The sequence below is a fragment of the Aotus nancymaae genome, unplaced genomic scaffold (assembly GCF_030222135.1).
Source record: "Aotus nancymaae isolate 86718 unplaced genomic scaffold, 86718_ANA_hifiasm-v0.15.2.pri h1tg000036l, whole genome shotgun sequence".
In the NCBI taxonomy this organism is placed as follows: Eukaryota; Metazoa; Chordata; class Mammalia; order Primates; family Aotidae; genus Aotus; species Aotus nancymaae.
In genome coordinates this window covers 48,875,771-48,897,231 of record NW_026988450.1, presented here as the reverse complement: position 1 = coordinate 48,897,231, position 21,461 = coordinate 48,875,771, and the positions used below count along the sequence as shown (strand labels likewise).

General features: G+C 37.0%; 1 protein-coding gene across 1 annotated transcript in view; it reads left to right on the top strand.

The window, feature by feature from the left end:
- Positions 1-20,362, top strand: part of RGS22 (regulator of G protein signaling 22) — a 162,911-nt gene extending 142,549 nt beyond the window's left edge. Inside the window, exons 22-27 of the mRNA XM_064384452.1 lie at positions 2,176-2,334; positions 14,204-14,299; positions 16,668-16,761; positions 16,879-16,959; positions 17,208-17,257; positions 18,453-20,362. Of these exons, the coding sequence (XP_064240522.1) occupies positions 2,176-2,334; positions 14,204-14,299; positions 16,668-16,761; positions 16,879-16,959; positions 17,208-17,212 (435 nt within the window). The 3' untranslated portion in view covers positions 17,213-17,257; positions 18,453-20,362. The remainder of the gene's footprint in view (positions 1-2,175; positions 2,335-14,203; positions 14,300-16,667; positions 16,762-16,878; positions 16,960-17,207; positions 17,258-18,452) is intronic.
- Positions 20,363-21,461: the final 1,099 nt, after the last annotated feature.

Sequence of the window (21,461 nt, the reverse complement as noted above, 5' to 3'; positions counted from 1 at the left end):
ATCCTTTTCCAGTGTATATCTGATCATGTCACTTCTCTGCTTAAAATATTTCAATTGCAGCTGGCACACAGGCTCACACCTGTAAGTAATCCCAGCACTTTGGGAGACCAAGGCAGGAGGATTGCTTGAGGCCAGGAGTTCAAGACCAGTCTGGGCAATATGGTGAGATCTTGTCTCTACAAATAATAGTTTTAAAAATATTTTGGATTCCTCTCATTGCCCTCAGAATGAAGCCCATACTCCTAGATATCTCTCTAGCTACATCTTTTACCACACCCCACCATCTCTGCCCTAGTCTAATTGAAATAATTGTAGTTTCATAACTGGCCCTTACTACTTTCTGTCCTGAACTCTTTGCAGTATCATCTCTCCCTTGTTTTTATCCCTGTCATAACACTTATCACGCTAAATTGAAAGTGATTATTCTCATGTCTGATGGTCCCATTAGATTGTAACCTCTTTGAGGGCAGGGAATGGTTCTTATTTATCTTTGTGGCCCAAATGCCAGGCATAGAGAAGGCATTGTTTGGACACATAAATGAATGATGTGAGACTAGATCTGTCATAACAGAAAGGAGTAAGATCAAATTGGAAATGAGAGCAAAGTTGTGCAACAGGGCTGAATAGTAAATTTGAAACTGCTAACTGTTTTAGCACTGGGATCAGAGTAACTTCTGTCTATTCCTCACTCCCACTCCCAATAGCCTGAAAGTTTGCATTACTCAGACAAATTTTCACTGGCCCCTTTTGTTTATACTAAAGCCATTACTTATCTTCTGGCAGTGAGTAAAGCAGTTCTATATTTATAAAAACATTTTCTTATCCACAATTTGGTTATCTTTTAAGATTACCAGGTACAGGGTAATTTTAATTAACAATACATATTATCCTACAATCTCAATTGCAACTTTTAACCACAGAGCAGTTTTATGCCTTCTATTGAAAAATTTGTCCTAATTGGGTGACTTTTACTAGAAAGCCTCCTAAATGGAAATATATATATTCAAGAACTGGGAGTGACTCAGGTTTTGGAAAGATAACTGGGAAGTTTGATTAATAGAAGAGGAGGAGTATTTAAGTTCATAATAAAAACTACCATGATCCCTTAACATTGGAACAGGGGATTACTTAATAAATGTGTGGCAGGTAAATGTAAATGAAAATATCTTAAAAGCCTGTGTTTCATCAAATAAAGCATCTCTAGATTTTACATTTATACTCCCAAGAGGCCATAGAATTCGATAACAAAACTGTATTTTAAAAGGAGTGAATAATTTTAGTATTTCTAATAACATTCATGTATGGAAAAGAGGAGTAATGAAATATGCCGTTTCACTGCAGCATTTATTTTTTAAAGAGTCCTCTTTTCCCCTATGAGTTGGCTTGGAGCCTAATAAGATGCTTCATTTTTCTCCAGGGCATTAGGTAAAGGCCATTCCTAGCAATAAGATGTTGGCCTTGATCTGATGTGGCAAGTCCTACCTTCTTGGAAGTAATGTATGCCTCTGGAACTAATGGAAAAACTTGGCATGAGAATGAGAGCAACTATTCTTATCTCTATAAATATCACAATTAATCACTTAAAGTGTCCTCATAGAAAGCATTTGTCCAGGATACAGTTCTGCTTTTTAAATGTTACTTTTCTTGCTTGTACATAAAAGAGAGATTATATCATGTAAAAGTTACTCAAGATTTATTCTTAGATCTGCAGCTTTGTTTAAGAGCTTTTCCAGAGGCAAAATGGTATTTCCTTTCTCTAAAAGAAAGAAAAGAGGGAGGGAGGAGTTTCCTTGATGAACTAGATTTTTGGAATACTTGCATAAAACAGCAGAGTGTGTGGCAGATCAACTAGTATATGTTTTAAAAGAAAACATAAATTTCTTATTTTAAAAGACCTAATGGATTCTTTATTCATACAAACAATTGGTTAGGGAAACATAAGAATAAAGTGATTTTAAGTATATTTAGTGTATTTTTTTTTAAAAGAAAGACTTCTCATTGGTAATAAAAACCATTGATGGTAAGCATGTGCCAAGCAAAACTATACCAAGATGTGTGGAGACAATAAGTTGGAGGAAACATGGTGTATATTAAAGATAGAATAGTTCATCTATGATTATGGTGAATTGGTACATTTGTATAAAATTGTAATCTGAGACTTCGTTTTTTATACAGATGACAATTTTTGGGGTTCTGTTTAAATTCTGGCCTCAGTTCTGTGAGTTTAGGAAGAACTTAACAGATGAAAATATTATGAGTGTTTTAGAGAGAAGACAAGAATATAATAAGCAGAAAAAAAAATTGGCAGTCCTAGAAGACGAAAAATCTGGAAAGGTGAGACAAGACTCATTTTGGATTTTATCAGACTTTTAAAAAGTTGTGATATATGTATGTGAAATTATAGAGTAATTTTGGCTGGAGTTATATAGAGAGAAGTTATGGAATACAGATACTAGTGGATTTTAAGCCTTTTGTCAGAAGCTTTGGACTTTTTTGGAATTCCTCTAAATTCATCTCAGATGTCATCTCTTCTACGTGAAGGCTTCCTTGACTCTCTGTGGCAATGCAAGCAACTTGTATCTGCTGCAATAACATTCCTCCCCCTTGTAGAGCATGCTTTTTAGATAGTCCTATGGTTAAGTTTTTGCATCTGTCATCTTCATTGGACTAAGATCCTCAATGATAGTATCTGCCTTATTCATCTATATTTTATAAGCCGTTACACTAGTGTCCAGCACATGCTCAGTTATTGTTTATTGAATAAATCAGGAAATGAATGAGCAAATACTATATACTGGCAGGGGCAACATTTTCAATATTAAAATTACAGAATGATACATTGTGAAATTTGTAAATGAGTCACAAATTGGCCAGCTTCCCTGGTTGTCTACTATCTGTTCATTCATTCATTCATTCATCTCTCTCTCTCTCTCTCCTTGTATTTATCCATTTTAATTAAGAAGGGGTAATTGCTCCCAAATAATGTGTTTCATCTTATTTATAAGCTTATCCTATTTTATTTTTTTAAATAAATGTAAAAGACACCAAGTGACACAAAGGTAACATCATGAATACTCATATTACATTTATTTGTGCAGGCCAAAACACTTTTTAACATTTTGCTTTATTTTTTCTTTTCCCCATTAGAAATAAAACATTGCAGTTAGAGTAAGATCTAGTAACCTGAGCCCTGAGTTCTATAACCCTTTCTATACCTAGAAGCAGTCATTAAGTTTCAGATATATTTGTCCAGCTCTTTTTAAAGACAGTATTTCACGCATGTGAATGCATTCATAAACAATACAGATTACTATTGTGTATGTATTTTAACTTACATAAATGGTATCATATTGTATTAGTCTGCTCAGTCTGCCATAAAAAGCATGCTCATTCCTTTTATTTCTTGAGATGGAGTCTTGCTGTGTTGCCTAGGCTGCAGTGTAGTGGCACAATCTCTGCTCATTGCAACCTCTGCTTCCCAGGTTCAAGTGATTCCGGTGTCTCAGCCTCCCGAGTAGCTGGGACTATAGGTGCATGCCACCAAGCCAAGCTGATTTTTGTATTTTTAGTAGAGACAGGGTTTCACCATGTTGGCCAGGCTGGTCGTGAACTCCTGACCTCAAGGGATCCACCTGCCTTGGCCTCCGAAAGTGGTCGGATTATAGGCATGAGCCATGGTGCCCGGCCATGGTCATTCCTTTTAATCAGCAAATACACTTCTAGAAATTTATTCTAAAGAAGATAATCAGCTGAGTATGGTAGTTCACACCTGTAATCCCAGCACTTTGGCAGGCCAAGGCAGGAGATCGCTTGAGCCTAAAAGTTGGAGACCAGCCTGGGTAACATAGCAAGACCTTGTGTCTACAAATAATTTATAAATAAATAAATGAGAGAATCGTAAACATGCACAAAGGTGTATATACACAGCATCATTTATAATAGTAAAAAGTTGAAAATGACCGAAATTTCTTTTTTTTTTTTGGTCATCTAATTATTTTAATGGCAATATACACTGTCATTCAGATATAAAAACTCAAGGACAAGTTCATCCTATGAAATTCTAGGCCTTGGGTCTTCTCAAATTTGTGTCACACTGGCAAAATATCTTGTCCTTTACAGAATATAATATAACCCTATCCAGCTACACAGGATATTGAGAAATAAAATACATTCACAGGATTCCCATTACTAAAGCTAGAGTGAATTGTGTTGTTGATAATATCACCAGGTTAACTAAGGATTATTAGTAATAAGAAAAGAGTACTTTTAAAATTCTGTCACCACTGCAAACAGATTTATCAGATGCTGGTTTAACAATATAGAATAATCTTAATATGACAAGTTTCTAATATAATGCCAATATATTATTATTAATATCATCTATGCATAGTGACTACATTTTAATGTCTTTTCTTTGGGGCTTTTTTTTTTTTTTTTGAGATGGAGTCTTGCTTTGTCGCCTAAGCTAGAGTGCAGTGGTGTGATCTCAGCTCACCGCAACCTCCACCTCTCGGGTCCAAGCAATTCTCCGGCCTCAGCCTCCTGAGTAGCTGGAATTACAGACTTGCACCACCAAGACCAGCTAATTTTTGTATTTTTTTGTAGAGTTGGGGTTTCACCATGTTGGCCAGCCTGGTCTCAAACTCTTGACCTCAAGTAATCTGTCCACCTTGGTCTCCCAAAGTGCTGGGATTACAGGCATGAGCCACCGCGCTCTGCCTTTTTTTTTTTTAAGATAGAGTCTTGCTCTGTCACCCAGGCTGGAGTACAGTGGTGCGATCTCACCTCACTGCAACCTCTGCCTCCCAGGTTCAAGTGATTCTCCTGTCTCAGACTCCCAGGTAGCTTGGATTATAGGTGTGTGCCACCACACCTGGCTAACTTTTATATTTTTACTAGAGATGGGGTTTCGCCATGTTGGTCAGGCTGGTCTCAAATTCCTGACCTCAAGTGATCCACCCGCCTCAGCCTCCCAAAGTGTTGGGATTACAGGTGTGAGCCATTGCTCCCTGCCTTATATCCTTTCTTTATATGCAGTATTAATCTTTTTTTCTCAATACTATTGTATCATAAGCATTTTCTACATTAAACATTCTTCATGAACATAGCATTTTATGACTCGATAATGTTCCATGCAAGGGTTATGGCATGGGTTATTTAACCAAATGTTTAAATTGAAACATTTTTATCTCATAGTACTTATGCTGTTGTAATATTAATCTTGTTGGATAAAATCACCCCTCCCCAACCCCAGCCCACCACCAAAGGTTTGGGTTACTTCATGAAACTATACATTTTAATATGTGATTACTGCTCAAAGGGTGTAACCATTTTAAGGCATTCCATACATTTACAAATTATTCTCTTATGCGAGGACTAACCAGACTCCATTCTGCTTAGCTTCAGAGATCAGACAAGATATAAATTATTCTATCAAAAAGTCTTTGCCAATTTAAAATGATCTGCAGTGTAAATTGACAGAAAATACCCATTTTGCTACACTTTTGTTACTATGTATATTATTATTTTTTGTTATTATACTTTAAGTTCTGGAATACATATGCATAACTTGCGGGTTTGTTGCATAGGTATACATGTACCATGGTGGTTTGCTGCACCCATCAACCTGTCATCTAGGTTTTGTTTTTTTTTTTTATTTTTGAGACAGAGTCTCACTCTGTCACCTGGGCTGGAATGCAGTGGCGCAGTCTCAGCTTACTGCAGCATCCACCTCTGGGTTCAAGTGATTCTCCTGCCTCAGCCTCCCAAGTAGCTGGAATTACAGGTGCCCACCACTATACCCAGCTAATTTTTTGTATTTTTAGTAGAGATGGTGGGGGGGTCACACCATGTTGTCCAGACAGGTCTTGAACTCCTGACCTAGTGATTCACCTACCTCGGCCTCCCAAAGTGCTGGGATAACAGGCATGAGCCACTGCACTTGGTAACGTCATCTAGGTTTTAAGGCCCACATGCATTAGGTATTTCTCCTAATGCTCTCCTTCCCCTTGCCCTCACCTCCTGACAGGCCCTGATGTGTGATGTTCCCCTCCCTGTGTCCTTGTGTTCTCATTGTTCAACTCTCACTTATGAATGAGAACACGCGGTATTTGGTTTCCTATTCTTGTGTCAGTTTGCTGAGAATGATGGTTTCCAGCTTTATCCATGTCCCTGTAAAGGACAGGAATTAATTCTTTTTTATGGCTGCATAGTATTCCATGGTGTATATTTGTCACATTTTCTCTATCCAGTCTATCATTGATGGGCATTTGGGTTGGCTCCAAGTCTTTGCTATTGTGAATAGTGCTGCAATAAACATAGTATGCATGTGTCTTTATCGTAGAATGATTTATAATCCTTTGGGAGTTTGCGGTAAGCCAGTAATGGGATTGCTATGTCAAATGGTATTTCTGGTTCTAGATTCTTGAAGAATTGCCACACTGTCTTCTACATTGGTTGAACTAATTTACACTCCCACCAACAGTGTAAAAGCACTCCTATTTCTCCATATCATCTCCAGCATCTGTTGTTTTCTGACTTGTTAATGATTGCCATTCTAACTGGCATGAGATGGTATCTCATCGTGGTTTTGATTTGCATTTCTCTAATGACCAGTGATGATTAACTTTTTTTATATGTTTGTTGGCTGCATAAATGTCTTCTTTTGAAAAGTGTCCATATCCTTCGCCCACTTTCTGATGGGGTTGTTTGTTTATTCTTTGTAAATTTGTTTAAGTTCCTGTAGATTCTGGTTATTAGACCTTTGTCAGATGGATAGATTGCAAAATTTTCTCCCATTCTATAGGTTGCCTGTTCTCTCTGATGATAGTTTCTTTTGCTGTGCAGAAGCTGTTTAGTTTAATTAGATCCCATTTGTCAATGTTGGCTTTTTTTTTTTTTTTTTTTTTTTTTTTTTTTTTTTAAAGAGAAAGAGAGAGAGAATAGGAAGGAGGAAAAAGGAAGAGAAAGAGAGAGAGAGAATGGGGAGGAGGGAGAAGGAAAAGAAAGAGGGAGAGAGAATGGGAGTATTGCTTTCTTGCCCAGGCTAGAATGCAATTTAGTAATGGGTATTGAAAACCTCTTTTATACTGATAATTATACTTAATGATGTAGTCAGGAAGGAATAAGGGAAGAAGATAACAAACAAACAGCCAACCAATATTTAATTTAAGCCTATGAAATGCTATACGATTACTGAGGAGTGATTTACTTCCAATTATATAGTCACCTTTGGAATAGGTGTGAGGTGGTAATGTATGTTTTGTGTATTTGAAGTAATGTTGGCTTTTGTTTTAGTTGCTTTTTGTGTTTTAGTCATAAAGTCCTTGCCCATGCCTATGTCCTGGATGGTATTGCCTAGGTTTTCTTCTAGGGTTTCTATGATTTTAGGTCTTATGTTTAAATCTTTAATCCATCTTGAGTTAATTTTTGTTTAAGGTGTAAGGAAGGGGTCCAGTTTCAGTTTTCTGCATATGGCTAGCCAGTTTCCCCAGCACCATTTATTAAGTATAGAATCCTTTCCCCATTGCTTGTTTTTGTCAAATTTGTTGAAGATCACACAGTTGTAGAAGTGTGGTGTTATTTCTGAGGGCTCTGTTCTGTTCCATTGGTCTATATGTCTGTTTTTGTACCAGTACCATGCTGTTTTGGTTACTGTAGCCTTGTAGTATAGTTTGAAGTCAGGTAGCATGATGCCTTCAGCTTTGTTCTTTTTGCTTAGGATTGTCTTGGCTATGCAGGCTCTTTTTTGGTTCCATATGAAATTTAAAGTAGTTTTCTCTAGTTCTGTGAAGAACATCAATAGTAGCTTGATGGAAATTGCATTGAATCTATAAATTACTTTGGGCAGTATGACCATTTTCATGATATTGATTAATCCTATCCCATGATATTGATTCTTCCTATTACACAATATTGATTCTTCCTATCCATGAGCATGGATTTTTTTCATTTGTTTGTCGCCTCTCATTTTCTTGAGCAGTGGTTGGTAGTTCTCTTTGAAGTGGCCCTTCATATCCCTTGTAAGTTGTATTCCTAGGTATTTTATTTTCTTTGTAGTAATTGTGAATGGGAGTTTACTCATGATTTGGCTGTCTATTATTGGTGTATAGGAATGCTTTTGATTTTTACACATAGATTTTTCTATCTTGAGACTTTGCTGAGGTTACTTAACAGCTTAAGGAGTTTTTGGGCTGAGACAATGGGGTTTTCTAAATAGACAATCATGTCATCTGCAAACAGAGACAATTTGACTTCCTCTCTTCCTATTTGAATACGCTTTATCTCTTTTTCTTGCCTGATCACCCTGGCCAGAACTTCCAATACTGTGTTGAACAGGAGTAGGGAGAGAGGGCATCCTTTTCTTGTGTCGGTTTTCAAAGGGAATGCTTCCAGCTTTTGCCCATTCAGTATGATATTGGCTATGGATTTGTCATAAATTGCTCTTAGTATTTTGAGATATGTTTCATGAATACCTAGTTTATTGAGTGTTTTTAGCATGAAGGGTGTTGAATTTTATCAAAGGCCTTTTCTGCATCTATTTTGATAATCAAGTGATTTTTGTCGTTGGGTCTATGTGATGGATTACATTTATTGATTTGCATATGTTGAACCAGTCTTGCATCCCAGGGATGAAACCGACTTGATCATGGTGGATAAGCTTTTTGATGTACTGCTGAATTGATTTGCCAGTATTTTATTGGGGATTTTTGCATCCATCTTCATCAGGGATATTGGCTTGAAATGTTCTCTTTGTGTTGTGTCTCTGCCAGGTTTTGTTATCAGGATGATGCTGGCCTCATAAAATGAGTTAGGGAGGAGTCCCTCTTTTTCTATTGTTTGGAATAGTTTCGAAAGGAATGGTACCACCTCCTCGTTGTACCTCTGGTAAAATTCAGCTGTGAATCCATCTGGTCCTGGGCTTTTTTGGTCGGTAGGTGATTGATTACTGCCTCAATTTCAGAACTCATTATTGGTCTATTCAGGGATTTGACTTCTTCCTGGTTTAGTCTTGGGAGGGTGTGTGTGTCCATGACTTTATCCATTTCTTTTCATTTTCTAGTTTATTTGCATAGAGGTGTTCATAGTATTTTCTGATGGTAGTTTGTGTTTCTGTGGGATCAATGGTGATATCCCCTTTATCGTTTTTTATTATGTCTATTTGATTCTTCTCTTTTTTTCTTTATTAGTCTGGGTAGTTGTCTATCTATTTTTTCAATCATTCCAAAAAACCACCTTCTGGACTCATTGATTTTTTGAAGGGTTTTTCCTGTCTGTATCTCCTTCAGTTCTGCTCTGATCTTAGTTATTTCTTGTCTTCTGCTAGCTTTTGAATTAGCTTGTTCTTTCTTCTCTAGTTCTTTTAATTGTGATACTAGGGTGTCAATTTTAGATCTTTCCCATTTTCCAATGTGAGAATTTAGTGTGATAAATTTACCTCTTAACACTGCTTTAGCTGTGTCCCAGAGATTCTGGTATGTGTGTCTTTGTTTGCATTGGTTTCAAAGAACTTATTTATTTTTGCTTTAATTTTGTTATGTATCCAGTAGTCATTCAGGAGCAGGATGTTCAGGTTCCATGTAGTTATATGGTTTTCACTGAGTTTCTTAATCCTGATTTCTTATTTGATCACACTGTGCTCTGAGAGACTGTTGTGATTTCTGTCTTTTGCATTTGCTGAGGAGTGTTTTACTTTCAATTATGTTGTCGATTTTAGAATACGTTCTATGTAATGCTGAGAAAAATGTATATTCTGTTGATTTGGGCTGGAGAGTTCTACAGATGTTTATTAGATCCACTTGGTCCACAGCTGAGTTCAAGTCCTGAGTATCCTTGTTAATTTTCTGTCTCATTGATCTGTCTAATATTGACAGTGAGGTGTTAAAGTCTCCCACTATTATTTTGTGGGAGTCTGAGTCTCTTTGTAGGTCTCTAAGAACTTGCTTTATGAATTTGTGTATTGGGTGTATATATTTAGGATATTTCAGATAATTAGCTCTTCTTGTTGCATTGATCCCTTTACACTATGTAATCCCCTACTTTGTCTTTTTTTATCTTTGTTGGTTTAAAGTCTGTTTTATCAGAGACTAGGATTGCAACCCCTGCTTTTTTTTTTGGCTTTCCACTTGCTTGGTAAATATTCTTCCATCCCTTTATTTTGAGCTTGTGTGTGTCTTTACACATGAGATAGGTCTCCTGAATACAGCACACCAATGGGTCTTGACTCTATCCAGTTTGCCAGTTTGTGTCTTTTAATTGGGGCATGTAGCCATTTACATTTAAGGTTAATATTATTATGTGTGAATTTGATCCTGTCATCATGATGCTAGCTGCTTATTATGCACATGAGTTAATGCAGTTTCTTCATAGTGTTGTTGGTCTCTATACTTTGGTATGTTTTTGCCGTGACTTGTGCTGGTTTTTCCTTTCCATATTTAGTGCTTCCTTCAGGAACTCTTGTAAGGCAGGCCTGGTAGTGACAAAATCCCTCAGCATTTCCTGTTTGTAAAAGATTTTATTTCTCCTTTACTCAGGAAGCTTAGTTCGGCTGCATATGAAATTTTAGGTTGAAAATTCTTTTCTTTAGGAATGTTGAATATTGGCCCCCAGTCTCTTCTGGCTTGTAGGGTTTTTGCAGAGAGATTCACTGTTAGTCTGATGGGCTTCCCTTTGTGGGTAACCCAACTTTCTCTCTGGCTGCCCTTAACTTTTTTTCCTTCATTTCAACCTTGGAGAATCTGACAGTTATGTGTCTTGGGGTTGTTCTTCTCAAGGAGTATCTTAGTGGCTGCCTCTGTGTTTCTTGAATTTGAATGTTGGTCTGTTTTGCTAGGTTGGAGAAGTTTACCTGGATAATACCTTGAAGTGTGTTTTCCAACTTGGTTCCTTTCTCCCTGTTACTTTCAGGTACACCAATCAATCATAGGTTTGGTCATTTCATGCAGTCCTATACTTCTTGGAGCTTTGTTTGTTTCTTTTCATTCATTTTTCTCTAATCTTGTCTTCATGCTTTTTCATTAAGTTGATCTTCAATCTCTGATTTCCTTTCTTCTCCTTGATCAATTTGGCTATAGATATTTGTGTATGCATCACAAAGTTCTTGTGCTGTGTTTTCAGCTCCATCAAGTCATTTATGTTATTCTCTAAACTGGTTAGTCTACTTAGCAGTTCCTGTAACCTTTCATCAAGGTTCTTAGCTTCCTTGCATTGGAACATGCTCCTTTAGCTCAGAGGAGTTTGTTATTACCCACCTTCTGAAGCCTACTTCTGTCAGTTTGTCAAACTCATTCTCCATCCAGTTTTTTGCCCTTACTGGAGAGGAGTTGCGATCCTTTGGAGGAGAAGAGGCATTCTGGTTTTTGGAATTTTCAGCATTTTTGCATAATTCTTTTCTCATCTTCTTGGATTTATCTACCTTTAACCTCTGATGCTGATGGCTTTTCAGTGGAGTTTTTCTGTGGGTGCCTTTTTTGTTGATGTTGATGCTGTTGCTTTCTGTTTGTTAGTTTTCCTTCTAACACTCAGGTCCCTCTTCTGCAGGTCTGCTGGAATTTGCTGGAGGTCCACTCCAGATGTGTTTGCCTGGGTATCATCAGTGGAGGCTGCAGAACAGCAAAGATTGCTGCCTGCGCCTTCCTCTGGAAGCTTTGTCCCAGAGGGGCACCTGCCTGATGCCAGCTGGACCTCTCCTGTGTGAGGTGTCTGTCAACCCCTGCTGGCAGGTGTCTCCCAGTCAGGAGGCACGGGGGTCAGGAACCCACTTGAGAAGGCAATCTGTCCCTTTGCAGAGCTCAAGTGTTGTGCTGGGAGATCCATTGCTCTTGTCATAGCCAGCAGGCAGGAACATTTAAGTCTGATAAAGCTGCACCCATAGCCACAGGTGTTCTGTCCCAGGTAGATGGGAGTTTTATCTATAAGCCCCTGACTGGAGCTGCTGCCATTCTTTCAGAGATGCCCTGCCCAGTGAGTAGGAATCTAGAGATGCAGTCTGGCCACAGCTGCCTTGTCACACTCAGTTGAGTTCCCCACAGTCCAAACTTCCCAGAGGCTTCCTCAACACTGTGAGGGGAGAACTACCTACTCAAGCCTCAGTAATGGTGGACACCCCTCCCCTCACCAAGCTCAAGAGTCCCAGGTTGACTTCAGACTCTGGGCTGGCAGCAAAATGGATCTTACCTTGCTGGTCTCCATGGGGGCGGGACCTGCTGAGCAAGACCACTTGGCTCCCTGGCTTCAGCCCATTTCCCGGGGAATGAATGCTTCTGTCTCGCTGGTGTTCCAGGTGCCACTGGGGTATGGAAAAAAAAATAACTCCTGCAGCTAGCTCAGTGTCTGCCCAAACAGCCACCCAGTTTTGTGCTTGAAACCCAGGGCCCTGGTGGCATAGGCACCCAAGGGAATTTCCTGGTCTACAGGTTGTGAAGACTGTGGGAAAAGCATAGTATCTGGGCTGGAGTGCACCATTCCTCATAGCACAGTCCCTCACAGCTTCCCTTGGCTAGGGAGAGAGTTCCCCAACCCCTGCACTTCCAGGTGAGACAATGCCCCACCCTGCTTCTGCTCACCCTCCATGGGCTGTACCCACTGTCTAACCAGTTCCAGTGAGATGAACCAGGTACCTTAGTAGGAAATGCAGAAATCACCCACCTTTTGTGTTGGTCTCGCTGGGAGATGCAGACCAGGGCTGTTCCTCTTTGGCCCTCTTGCCAGATAAGTTACCTAAAATTGTCAAATTCATAGAAACAGAAAATAGAATAGAGGTTGCCAGGGTCTGGGGATAGGAGGCGGGGAGAAGTTACTATTTAATGGGTGCAGAGTTTCTGTTTCAGATGATGAAGTTGTAGAAATGAAAAGTAGTTGGTATGGACTACATGTTTGTGTTCATCAAAATTTATACGTTGAAACTCTCGTATTATCATTTTTAAAGACTAATTTGAAAGGCATGAAATGTTCTTATTTTCATGACTTTGATTAGTAGGGATATTAAAAAAATTGTTCATGTTTGTTAAGCAGTAGTATTTCCTCTTTGGGGAAGTATCTGTGGTGTCTTTTCTTTACTCATCTGTTGGCTTGTTTTTCTTAAAGGTTTGTATTAATAAAATACAATTATACATGGTTCTCTTATGTTATAATTACTTCATATGTGTTTTCCTGTTTATTGCTTTCCTCTTAAGTTTGAGTAAGCTTTTTTCTTTTATTAAATAAATTTTATTAATTTTTTATTTGTATAGATTTAGGAGTACAAATGCAGATGTATCACATGGGTATGTTGTATGTAGTGAAGACTGGGCTTTGACGTATACTCATCATTCAAATAGTGTACATTGTACCCAACAGGTTGTATTTCATCCTTCACCTGCCTCTCATGCTCCCAACTTTTTGGAGTCACCAGTGTCTATTATTTCACTCTGCATATCTGTGTGTACCCATCATTTAGCTCCCACTTATAAGCGAGAACATGTAGTTTTTGACTTTCTGTTTCTGATGAAGAAAATGACCTGAATTTCTAATGAGTGTTGTTAATTATCTATGGTACATGCTTTCTCTAGAATATTACCTGTTGAAAAGTGATGGTAAAATTTATTCATTTTATCATTCAGCAAACCTTTTAGTGCATAAGATCATTCATCCACTGAAAATGGTGATGTAATTTATTAATTTCATCATTCAACAAATATTTGAGTGCATGCTATGTGGCAGACACTGTTCCACAGCAGATAAACACTGCGAAATAATACAAAGGCCCAGCATACATTCCAGTTCTATATTTATTTACATTTTCACAAGATATTCTACATGAAAAATGCAGATTTAAAAAGAACAAATATAGATTCTATTTGTATATAATTTGTATAATAAAAAAGATTAAAATTATGAATCCATGCATTTTCCCTAGTGAGAAATATGGATGGATGTTCAAGAAAATGTTAATAGTGGTTGTTCTTGGATTCCAGAATTTGGGAATGATATTTACATTCAACTTAATCATTTCTCTCATTTATTTTAAAGTATTTTTATATTATGAAATAAAATTAAAAATAAAAACAGGAAAATGTCACATTAGTGATATTGACTTGACGAAACCTCAAGTGCAGCACTCACTATGAAATATTATGTCATATGATGTTACAACTCCTTAACCGTAAGTTTATGTTAACATAGCATTATGTTTTTTGGGGAATAATTTAATTTAATATAATTACAGGATGAAATCAAACAATATGCAGATACTTCAGTGCCTGATATCAAAACTGCTTTACTCAGTGATTCCTTCCTAGGCCTCCAAGCATATGGCCGACAGGTAAGCAGGCAAGATGGTGCAGACCTCATTTCTCCTCTAGAGCATTGGACAGTGGAATGCAGTAACTCAGTCATTGTACAGTACTAGAAACGTGTTTGTTTGAAAATAAGCCTAGAATTATAATAGTAGGAGAGATTGAAAGGCTTTTCTTTGAGCCTTCAGAGAGCATTAAAATTTCAGCCAATTCCAGATAGTATAATCAAGAAAAATAACTTCTTGAGATACATGAAGACTTAAATTGCAGACGTTGAAATGATCATCTTATTGGAAAAGAAAATAAGACAGATACAGTATAATAGAACAAGATAGAATATATATAGGATGTTATATTCTTGGGTTAAAAGATGACAGAAGAATGTCAAATGCTTAGTCTAAAATTTTAAATTCTTTGAAGTAGTCATAAAATTAGCCATACCTGAGCACCAACCAATACATTATGGTTTCTGTGTTTACATTTACATTTATAACTAGTACATTATTGTCACTTCCCTGAAATTTCATATGTTTAATTTATGTCTATTTTTGATGACTTGTATTGAAAGCATTTGTATCTTAGGATAATACTAACTCAAGAAACAATTTTTTTGGCATTTAGGAATGTCAAATAAGTTCAGTTACCCAGCTAAGAAAACTGCCCAACTATGAAGCTATTATTGAGAGACGAGAAATATCCAGTTTTGTTTAACTGTATACTGAAAGAGATATCTAAAAGCATATGATACCTAATAAATAATACCATTCAAAAATACATTCATTAGCAAATGACTAGCACTAAATTTGAGAAACACAGAGTAAAAGGGGAAAATGTCCAGTTAGAGATACCAGACTTCTTTTCCTTTTTTGAGACAGGGTCTTGCTTTGTCACCCAGGCTGGAGTGCAGTGCAGTGGTACGAGAACTCGTACCACTGTAGGTTAAAGGTGCAAGGGCTCTTTGCAGCTTCAACTTCCTAGGCTCAAGCAATCCTCCCACCTCAACCTCCCAAGTAGCTGGGACTACAGGTGCACACCACCATGCCTGGCTAATTTTTTGTATTTTTTGTAGAAATGAGGTTTCACCATGTTGCCTAGGCTGGTCTCAAACTCCTGGGCTCATGTAATCATCCCACCCAAGCCTCCCAAAGTGCTGGGATTACAGGCGTGAGCTAACAGGCTTCTAATTTTTGTTTTATCACAAGTCAGTATTACCTTGAAGCCTGAAAATAATCACATACTTTCCTTTGAGCCTCTTACCTTATGTGTTAAAAAGAGAAAGAGAGAAAGGGATGATGATGATGATGGTGGTGATGATGATGATGAAGTCTTGTCATATTCAAGATTTTTGTAGGAAACTAAAAAGCTTTTGGAAACCAAAGATATTTGATAAATATAAATATAGTTTATTATGATTTCTTTTTAAAGTATACATGTTGAATTTCTTTAGCAATTTGTAAAGTAATAATATACCGACATTTTGTAAATGTAGATGTTCCTTAGTATCCACTGTGGGTTGGTTCCAAGACTACTTGCAGACACCAAAATCTGAAGATACTCAAGTCCCTGATATAAAATGGCATGGTATTTTCATATAACCTATCGACACCCTCCCATATACTTTGAATCATCTCTAGATTACTTATATTATCTAAGTATTATACTATAGCATAAGTAAATGCTATGTAAATAGTTGTTATACTGTATATTTTTATTTATATTATTTTTTGGTTGATTTTTAAAAATATTTTTGATCTGCAGTTGGGTTTAATGTGCAGATGTATAATGTGTGGGTGTGAAGGGCTAACTGTATATGCATTTGTTTTAGATAGATTTTGCACATTGAAGAATTATGATGAATCCAAATGCAAAATTCCTCTCCCCCTAAAACTTGGATCTTTCTTCAACACTAAATTTACAGTCAAATTGAATATATAAAGATATTTCCTAAGCACTAAATTTCCAATCAAATTGACTATATAAAGATGATTGAATAGATGTCAAGATATCTATAAAACTTTTGTTGACATTGATTCACTGAGAAATAGTATATCACTACCCTCACGTCCCCACCCCACCTCCTCCCTTTGGACCAGGGAATTAAAAAATTTTGTCAAGGCTATAGTAAGAAAATACACTTACTTTATCATAAAATTTATATGAAAACAGACTAAGGTAGGTTGATAATAATTTGTGGTACACAGTTAAAAGGTGACATGGGTACATACATTCAGTTGGTGAGAATTCATAACATTATAAACTTATGATACTCACTTTCTTTATGTGTGTTATATTTTAATAAAATTTAAATGAAGAGGCTGATAGAAGACATCTTATCTTCAGTTTATTTCCTAAGCCAAACAATTCAAAATTAACTTTGAAAATTGCTTTTTTTAGCCAACCTGGTGCTACTCAAAGTATATAGAAGCCTTAGAACAGGAGAGAATTCTTCTTAAGATCCAAGAAGAACTAGAAAAAAAGTTATTTGCAGGTAAATTTTGCTTTTTGCTTACAAGGTTACTTTTTTATCTTCTATCACAGACTAATTTTAGAAGACTTTGACAATATTTACTTTACTGTTTTTCTTCTCTCTTTTATTTTTATGCAGGCTTGAAACCTCTCACAAATTTTAAGCCTAGTGCTTCAACTATGTCTTTGAAAAAGAATATGTCTGCCCACAGCAGCCAGAGTGAGTTCCCAGTGTAGTCTATCTTCAGTTTTGTTGGAGTTCTGCCTCTTACCTGGCCATTCAGAATGTACAGGGAGGAAGGGGTACAGACAGACCGCTCCACCCTGTTCTGGCCCCCAACTTAGGAGAATTTCTCTGTGTGTGTGTGTGTGTGTGTGTGTGTGTCCTGCCCCTCTCTGTCTCTGTTCCTCTCCTCTGCTGAGGAGGAAAGACTAACATATATACATAAAACTTCATCTCTTTTCCAGAGTGACAGCATTCATGTGAGTGTTTACATCCTGCTGCTGATAGGTTCAAGGTACGTCATAGTCTGAGAGTTGGCTGGTCCCACATATGTCCTCTTAACACACTCATTCATGTACATGCGTACATGCACACATACACAGAATACCACACATATAACATGCCCCACTAATAAATCAATAGGGAGGAGAGTCTTGCCTCCCTTTTAGAATGGCAGTTTCCTAAGAAGTAAGGCCTCTGGAGAGTGATCATGTATTGCTTTTATTTACTTCTTGTCCGTTCTCTTCTGCAAAGAACATGTGTGGAAGAATGGGCTGTAGCTCCCAAGATTTTCTAAGTTGAGAATATTAGAAGGAGCTTAAAATTTTTTTTAAAAAAAAGAACTAAAAATTGAGCAAGGGTCCTTCTCCCATGCAAACACTGATGTGATTATACAGTTTTGATTGGATACTAATGTTAGAGTTAACAATGCCTTACAAAGTAGTCTAGTAGTATAATGCAGTATATGTGTAACTCATTGACCTAATACTTGAAGAACCCAGTTAAAAGTCCTGTTTCTTTTATTTTTTTCCTTGCAGATTATCTTTTTGGTTTCTTTACATCCTTAGTTTTCTGGTTCTTGGGAGGTTTGATGAGTAGGCCTTAATGTTCTTAGCCTACTCATTCTTTTCTCTTCTAGTTTACCTATCCTCTATACTCTTTTGCCTGTTTCTCTACCCCTCAGGCCAACGTCATAGTCCCCCTAACATTTGCTGACACATCTGCTCACTTTTTGATCCTTATGACAACTGTATTAGTTCATTCTCATGCTGCTATGAAGAAATACCCAAGACTGGGTAATTTATAAAGGAAGGAGGTTTAATTGACTCACAGTTTCACATGACTGGGGAAGCTTCAGGGAACTTACAATCATGGCAGAAGGGGAAGCAAACATGTCCTTCTTCAAGAGGCAGCAGGAGAGAGAAGTGCCAAGCAAAAGGGGGAAAAGCCCCTTATAAAACCATCAGATCTCATGAGAACTCACTCACTATCATGAGAACCACATGAGGGTAACCACCCCCATGATTCAATTACCCCCCACTGGGTCCCTTCCATCACGTGGAAATTATGGGAACTAAAATTCAAGATGAGATTTGGGTGGGGACATAGCTAAACCATATTGGTAACTCTATGTACGTTTTTTGTTGTTGTCTTGCATTTATATTTTATATAGATGTTTATATTTTCATTCATTTATTTTTCCTTTGCAGGAATTCTTTCAACCAGAGTTTGCTGACATGAGAAGCTCCAGTGATTTGTTTTTTGATGGTCTGTATCAGAACAAGCCTAACATCTAAATAAAGTTTGATTCTGCATTATCCAGGTGGGAAACAAATAAAGAAACTTTGATTTGTCTTATTCCCACAGTTTTAAAATTATAACTATTCTATACACATGACATACAAGACATGAAAAATGTTTAGCTTATTTAGGATAAAACTACTATCTAGGTTTGAAGAACCAAAATGTTTTGCTTATCACAATCCTGAGGGAAGTATAATGCTATGTTCCTCAAGTGATCTTTCAACAAATATTCCTTGAGCATTTACTGTATTTGGTTAACAGATATATTCAGTAGGCGATTAGGGGACAAATATTCTGAATGGTAAATTGACCCAAAATATAAAAAGAAGAGCCTTCCCTACCCTATTTCCAACTCTAAAGGAACTATATATCATTATCGTTATTATTATTATATGAGCTGGAGTCTCACTCTGTCACCCAGGCTGGAGTACATTAGCACGATCTTGGCTCACTGCAACCTCTGAGTTCAAGTGATTCTCCTGCCTCAGCCTCCTGCGTAGATGGGACTACAGCTGTGTACTATTATGCCTGGCTAATTTTTGTATTTTAGTAGAGACAGAGTTTTGAACTCCTGTCCTCAACCAATCCCCCCACCTCAGCCTTTCGAGTTGCTGGGATTATAGGCATGAGCCACTACACCCAGCCTAACTGTAACTTTTTTACCTTAAGAACTTTTAATTTTTTAAAAAACTTTTTGACTCTTTTGTAATAACCCTTATCTTAAAGTACAAACACGTCATAAGTTGTACAGAAATATTTTCTTTATATCCTTATTCTGTAAGCTTTCATATATATATACCGCTGTCCACCTTCACAACTTGTCCTACCAAAAAGTCTTCAGGGGCAGCAATATTCATGGAGCTGTCATCTTCTATAACAATGTCTTTTTCTGGAATACCTCCTGAAGGACTTGCCTGAGGTTGTTTCACAGGTAACTTTAAGATATTTCTATAAGTAGGAGTACATACTAAAATAATGATTAAAAGTATAGTAAATACATAAGCCAGTAACATAGTTTATTATTATTATCAAGTATTATATGATATACATAATTGTATGTGCTATACCTTTTTGCAAATCTCTTCAATATTTGGTCAACAAAGATGATCTGCTTCTACTTTCAATCTTATGACATCTTGTTTTGGTCACACTATATGAAGAAAATCTGACCTCACACAAATGTAGTTGGAAAACGGAGGAGTATTTTAATAACCTTCTCAGATAATAATGGATATTCTTCTTTGTACTATACTAACACTTGAAAAAGAGGTAGATTTTTAAAGGTTAGTTGCAATGTGGAAACTGAAACCAGATTAGTAATTTTCATACTCTGCCATGTGAAAATCCATTAGTCTGTTTTGCTCTTTGAATGCATCTTTTATCCATGTGTGATTTTGTAACATCATTGGTCTTCGGGGAAAAGAAAAAGTTCATTGAGTTATGCAGGTATTCCAAACTGATGTTTCATTGTACACGATCAAAAAATCACATTAGCTAACATCACCACCAATATCTTCGAGAAATCTTTGAGTATTGGGAAGCTATCAGATTCACCATGGTAGATATGTTTTCCAAAATTCTGATTTTCACTTATAAGCTTGTATTTTAATCACTGGAAAAAATACTGTGTGTTGTTTTCCTTGAAATGATAGTCTCACTTTGTACATTTTTGAGAAAGTGTCTGCCAAATACCCAAGTCTGAATAACTATAATTCATATGTAAGTCCTTAAAGTAAAAATGATGTCCCATGAAACAAATGGCTAGGCCAGCTGGCAACTGAAACATTTGTACAAGTAGTGCTCTTTCTGCAGATAACCATTAAACTTTGGTATGTGACAAACATACTTTCTGTGTACTTCCATTTCACCACACAGAATATTAAAAAGATGTGTCCTCAAGGGTCGACATTTAATAAAGTTAATTTTTTTTTAACATTCTTAAGTGAAACTGGCAGACCTCAAATCTGAGGTCTTTTTTGTTCTTTTTTTTTCCTTGCCTAAAAAAAATCTTTATATATTGCTCATCAATATACAAATGAGGATTCTTTTCTTAAAAAAAGAGCTTTATTGAGGCATAACATAAATAAAAAACTGTACATATTTAATGTATGCAATTTCATGAGTTTGGACATATGCATACACCCATAAAACTGTCATCACAATAAAGGTTTAGACATAGCCATCCCCTCTAAAAGTAACCTGGTTTCTTTTATTTCTTTTTTTTATATATAACATGAGATCTACCTTCTTAAAATTTTAAGTGCACAATACTGTCAACCAGAGGCACTATGTTGTGCAGTAAATCTCTAGAACTTACTCATTTTGTATAACTAAAACTTTATGCTCATTAAACAACTCTCCATTTATCCCTACCCCAACCCCAGAAAACCACCATTCTAGTCTCTGCTCCCATGAGCTTGACTGTTTTAGATACCACATATAAATAGAATCATGTGGTATTTGTCCTTCTGTGATTGGCTGTTTCACTTAATAGAATGTCCTCCAGGTTCAACCATATTGTCACACATGGCAGAATTTCCTTCTATTTTAAGGTCAATAATATTCCATTATCTAAATAAGCCACACTTTCTTTCTTTTTCTTTCCTTTTTTTGAGATAGGATCTCTCTCTGTTGCCCAGGCTGGAGTGCAATGCCGTAATCATAGCTTACCCATCCTCAAACTCCTGGGGTCAAGCAGTCCTCCTGCCTCAGCTGACTAAATAGCTTGGACTACAGGTGTGCACCAACATGCCTGACTAATTTTTGTAGAGATGGGGTCTCTCTTTGTTAGTCTCAAACTCCTCTCATGAATCCAGGCTAGTCTCAAACTCCTGGATTCATGATCTTCCTGCCTTGACCTCCCAAAGTGCTGGGCTCACAGACATGAGCCACTGTGCCTGTCCTCCTTTTCTTTA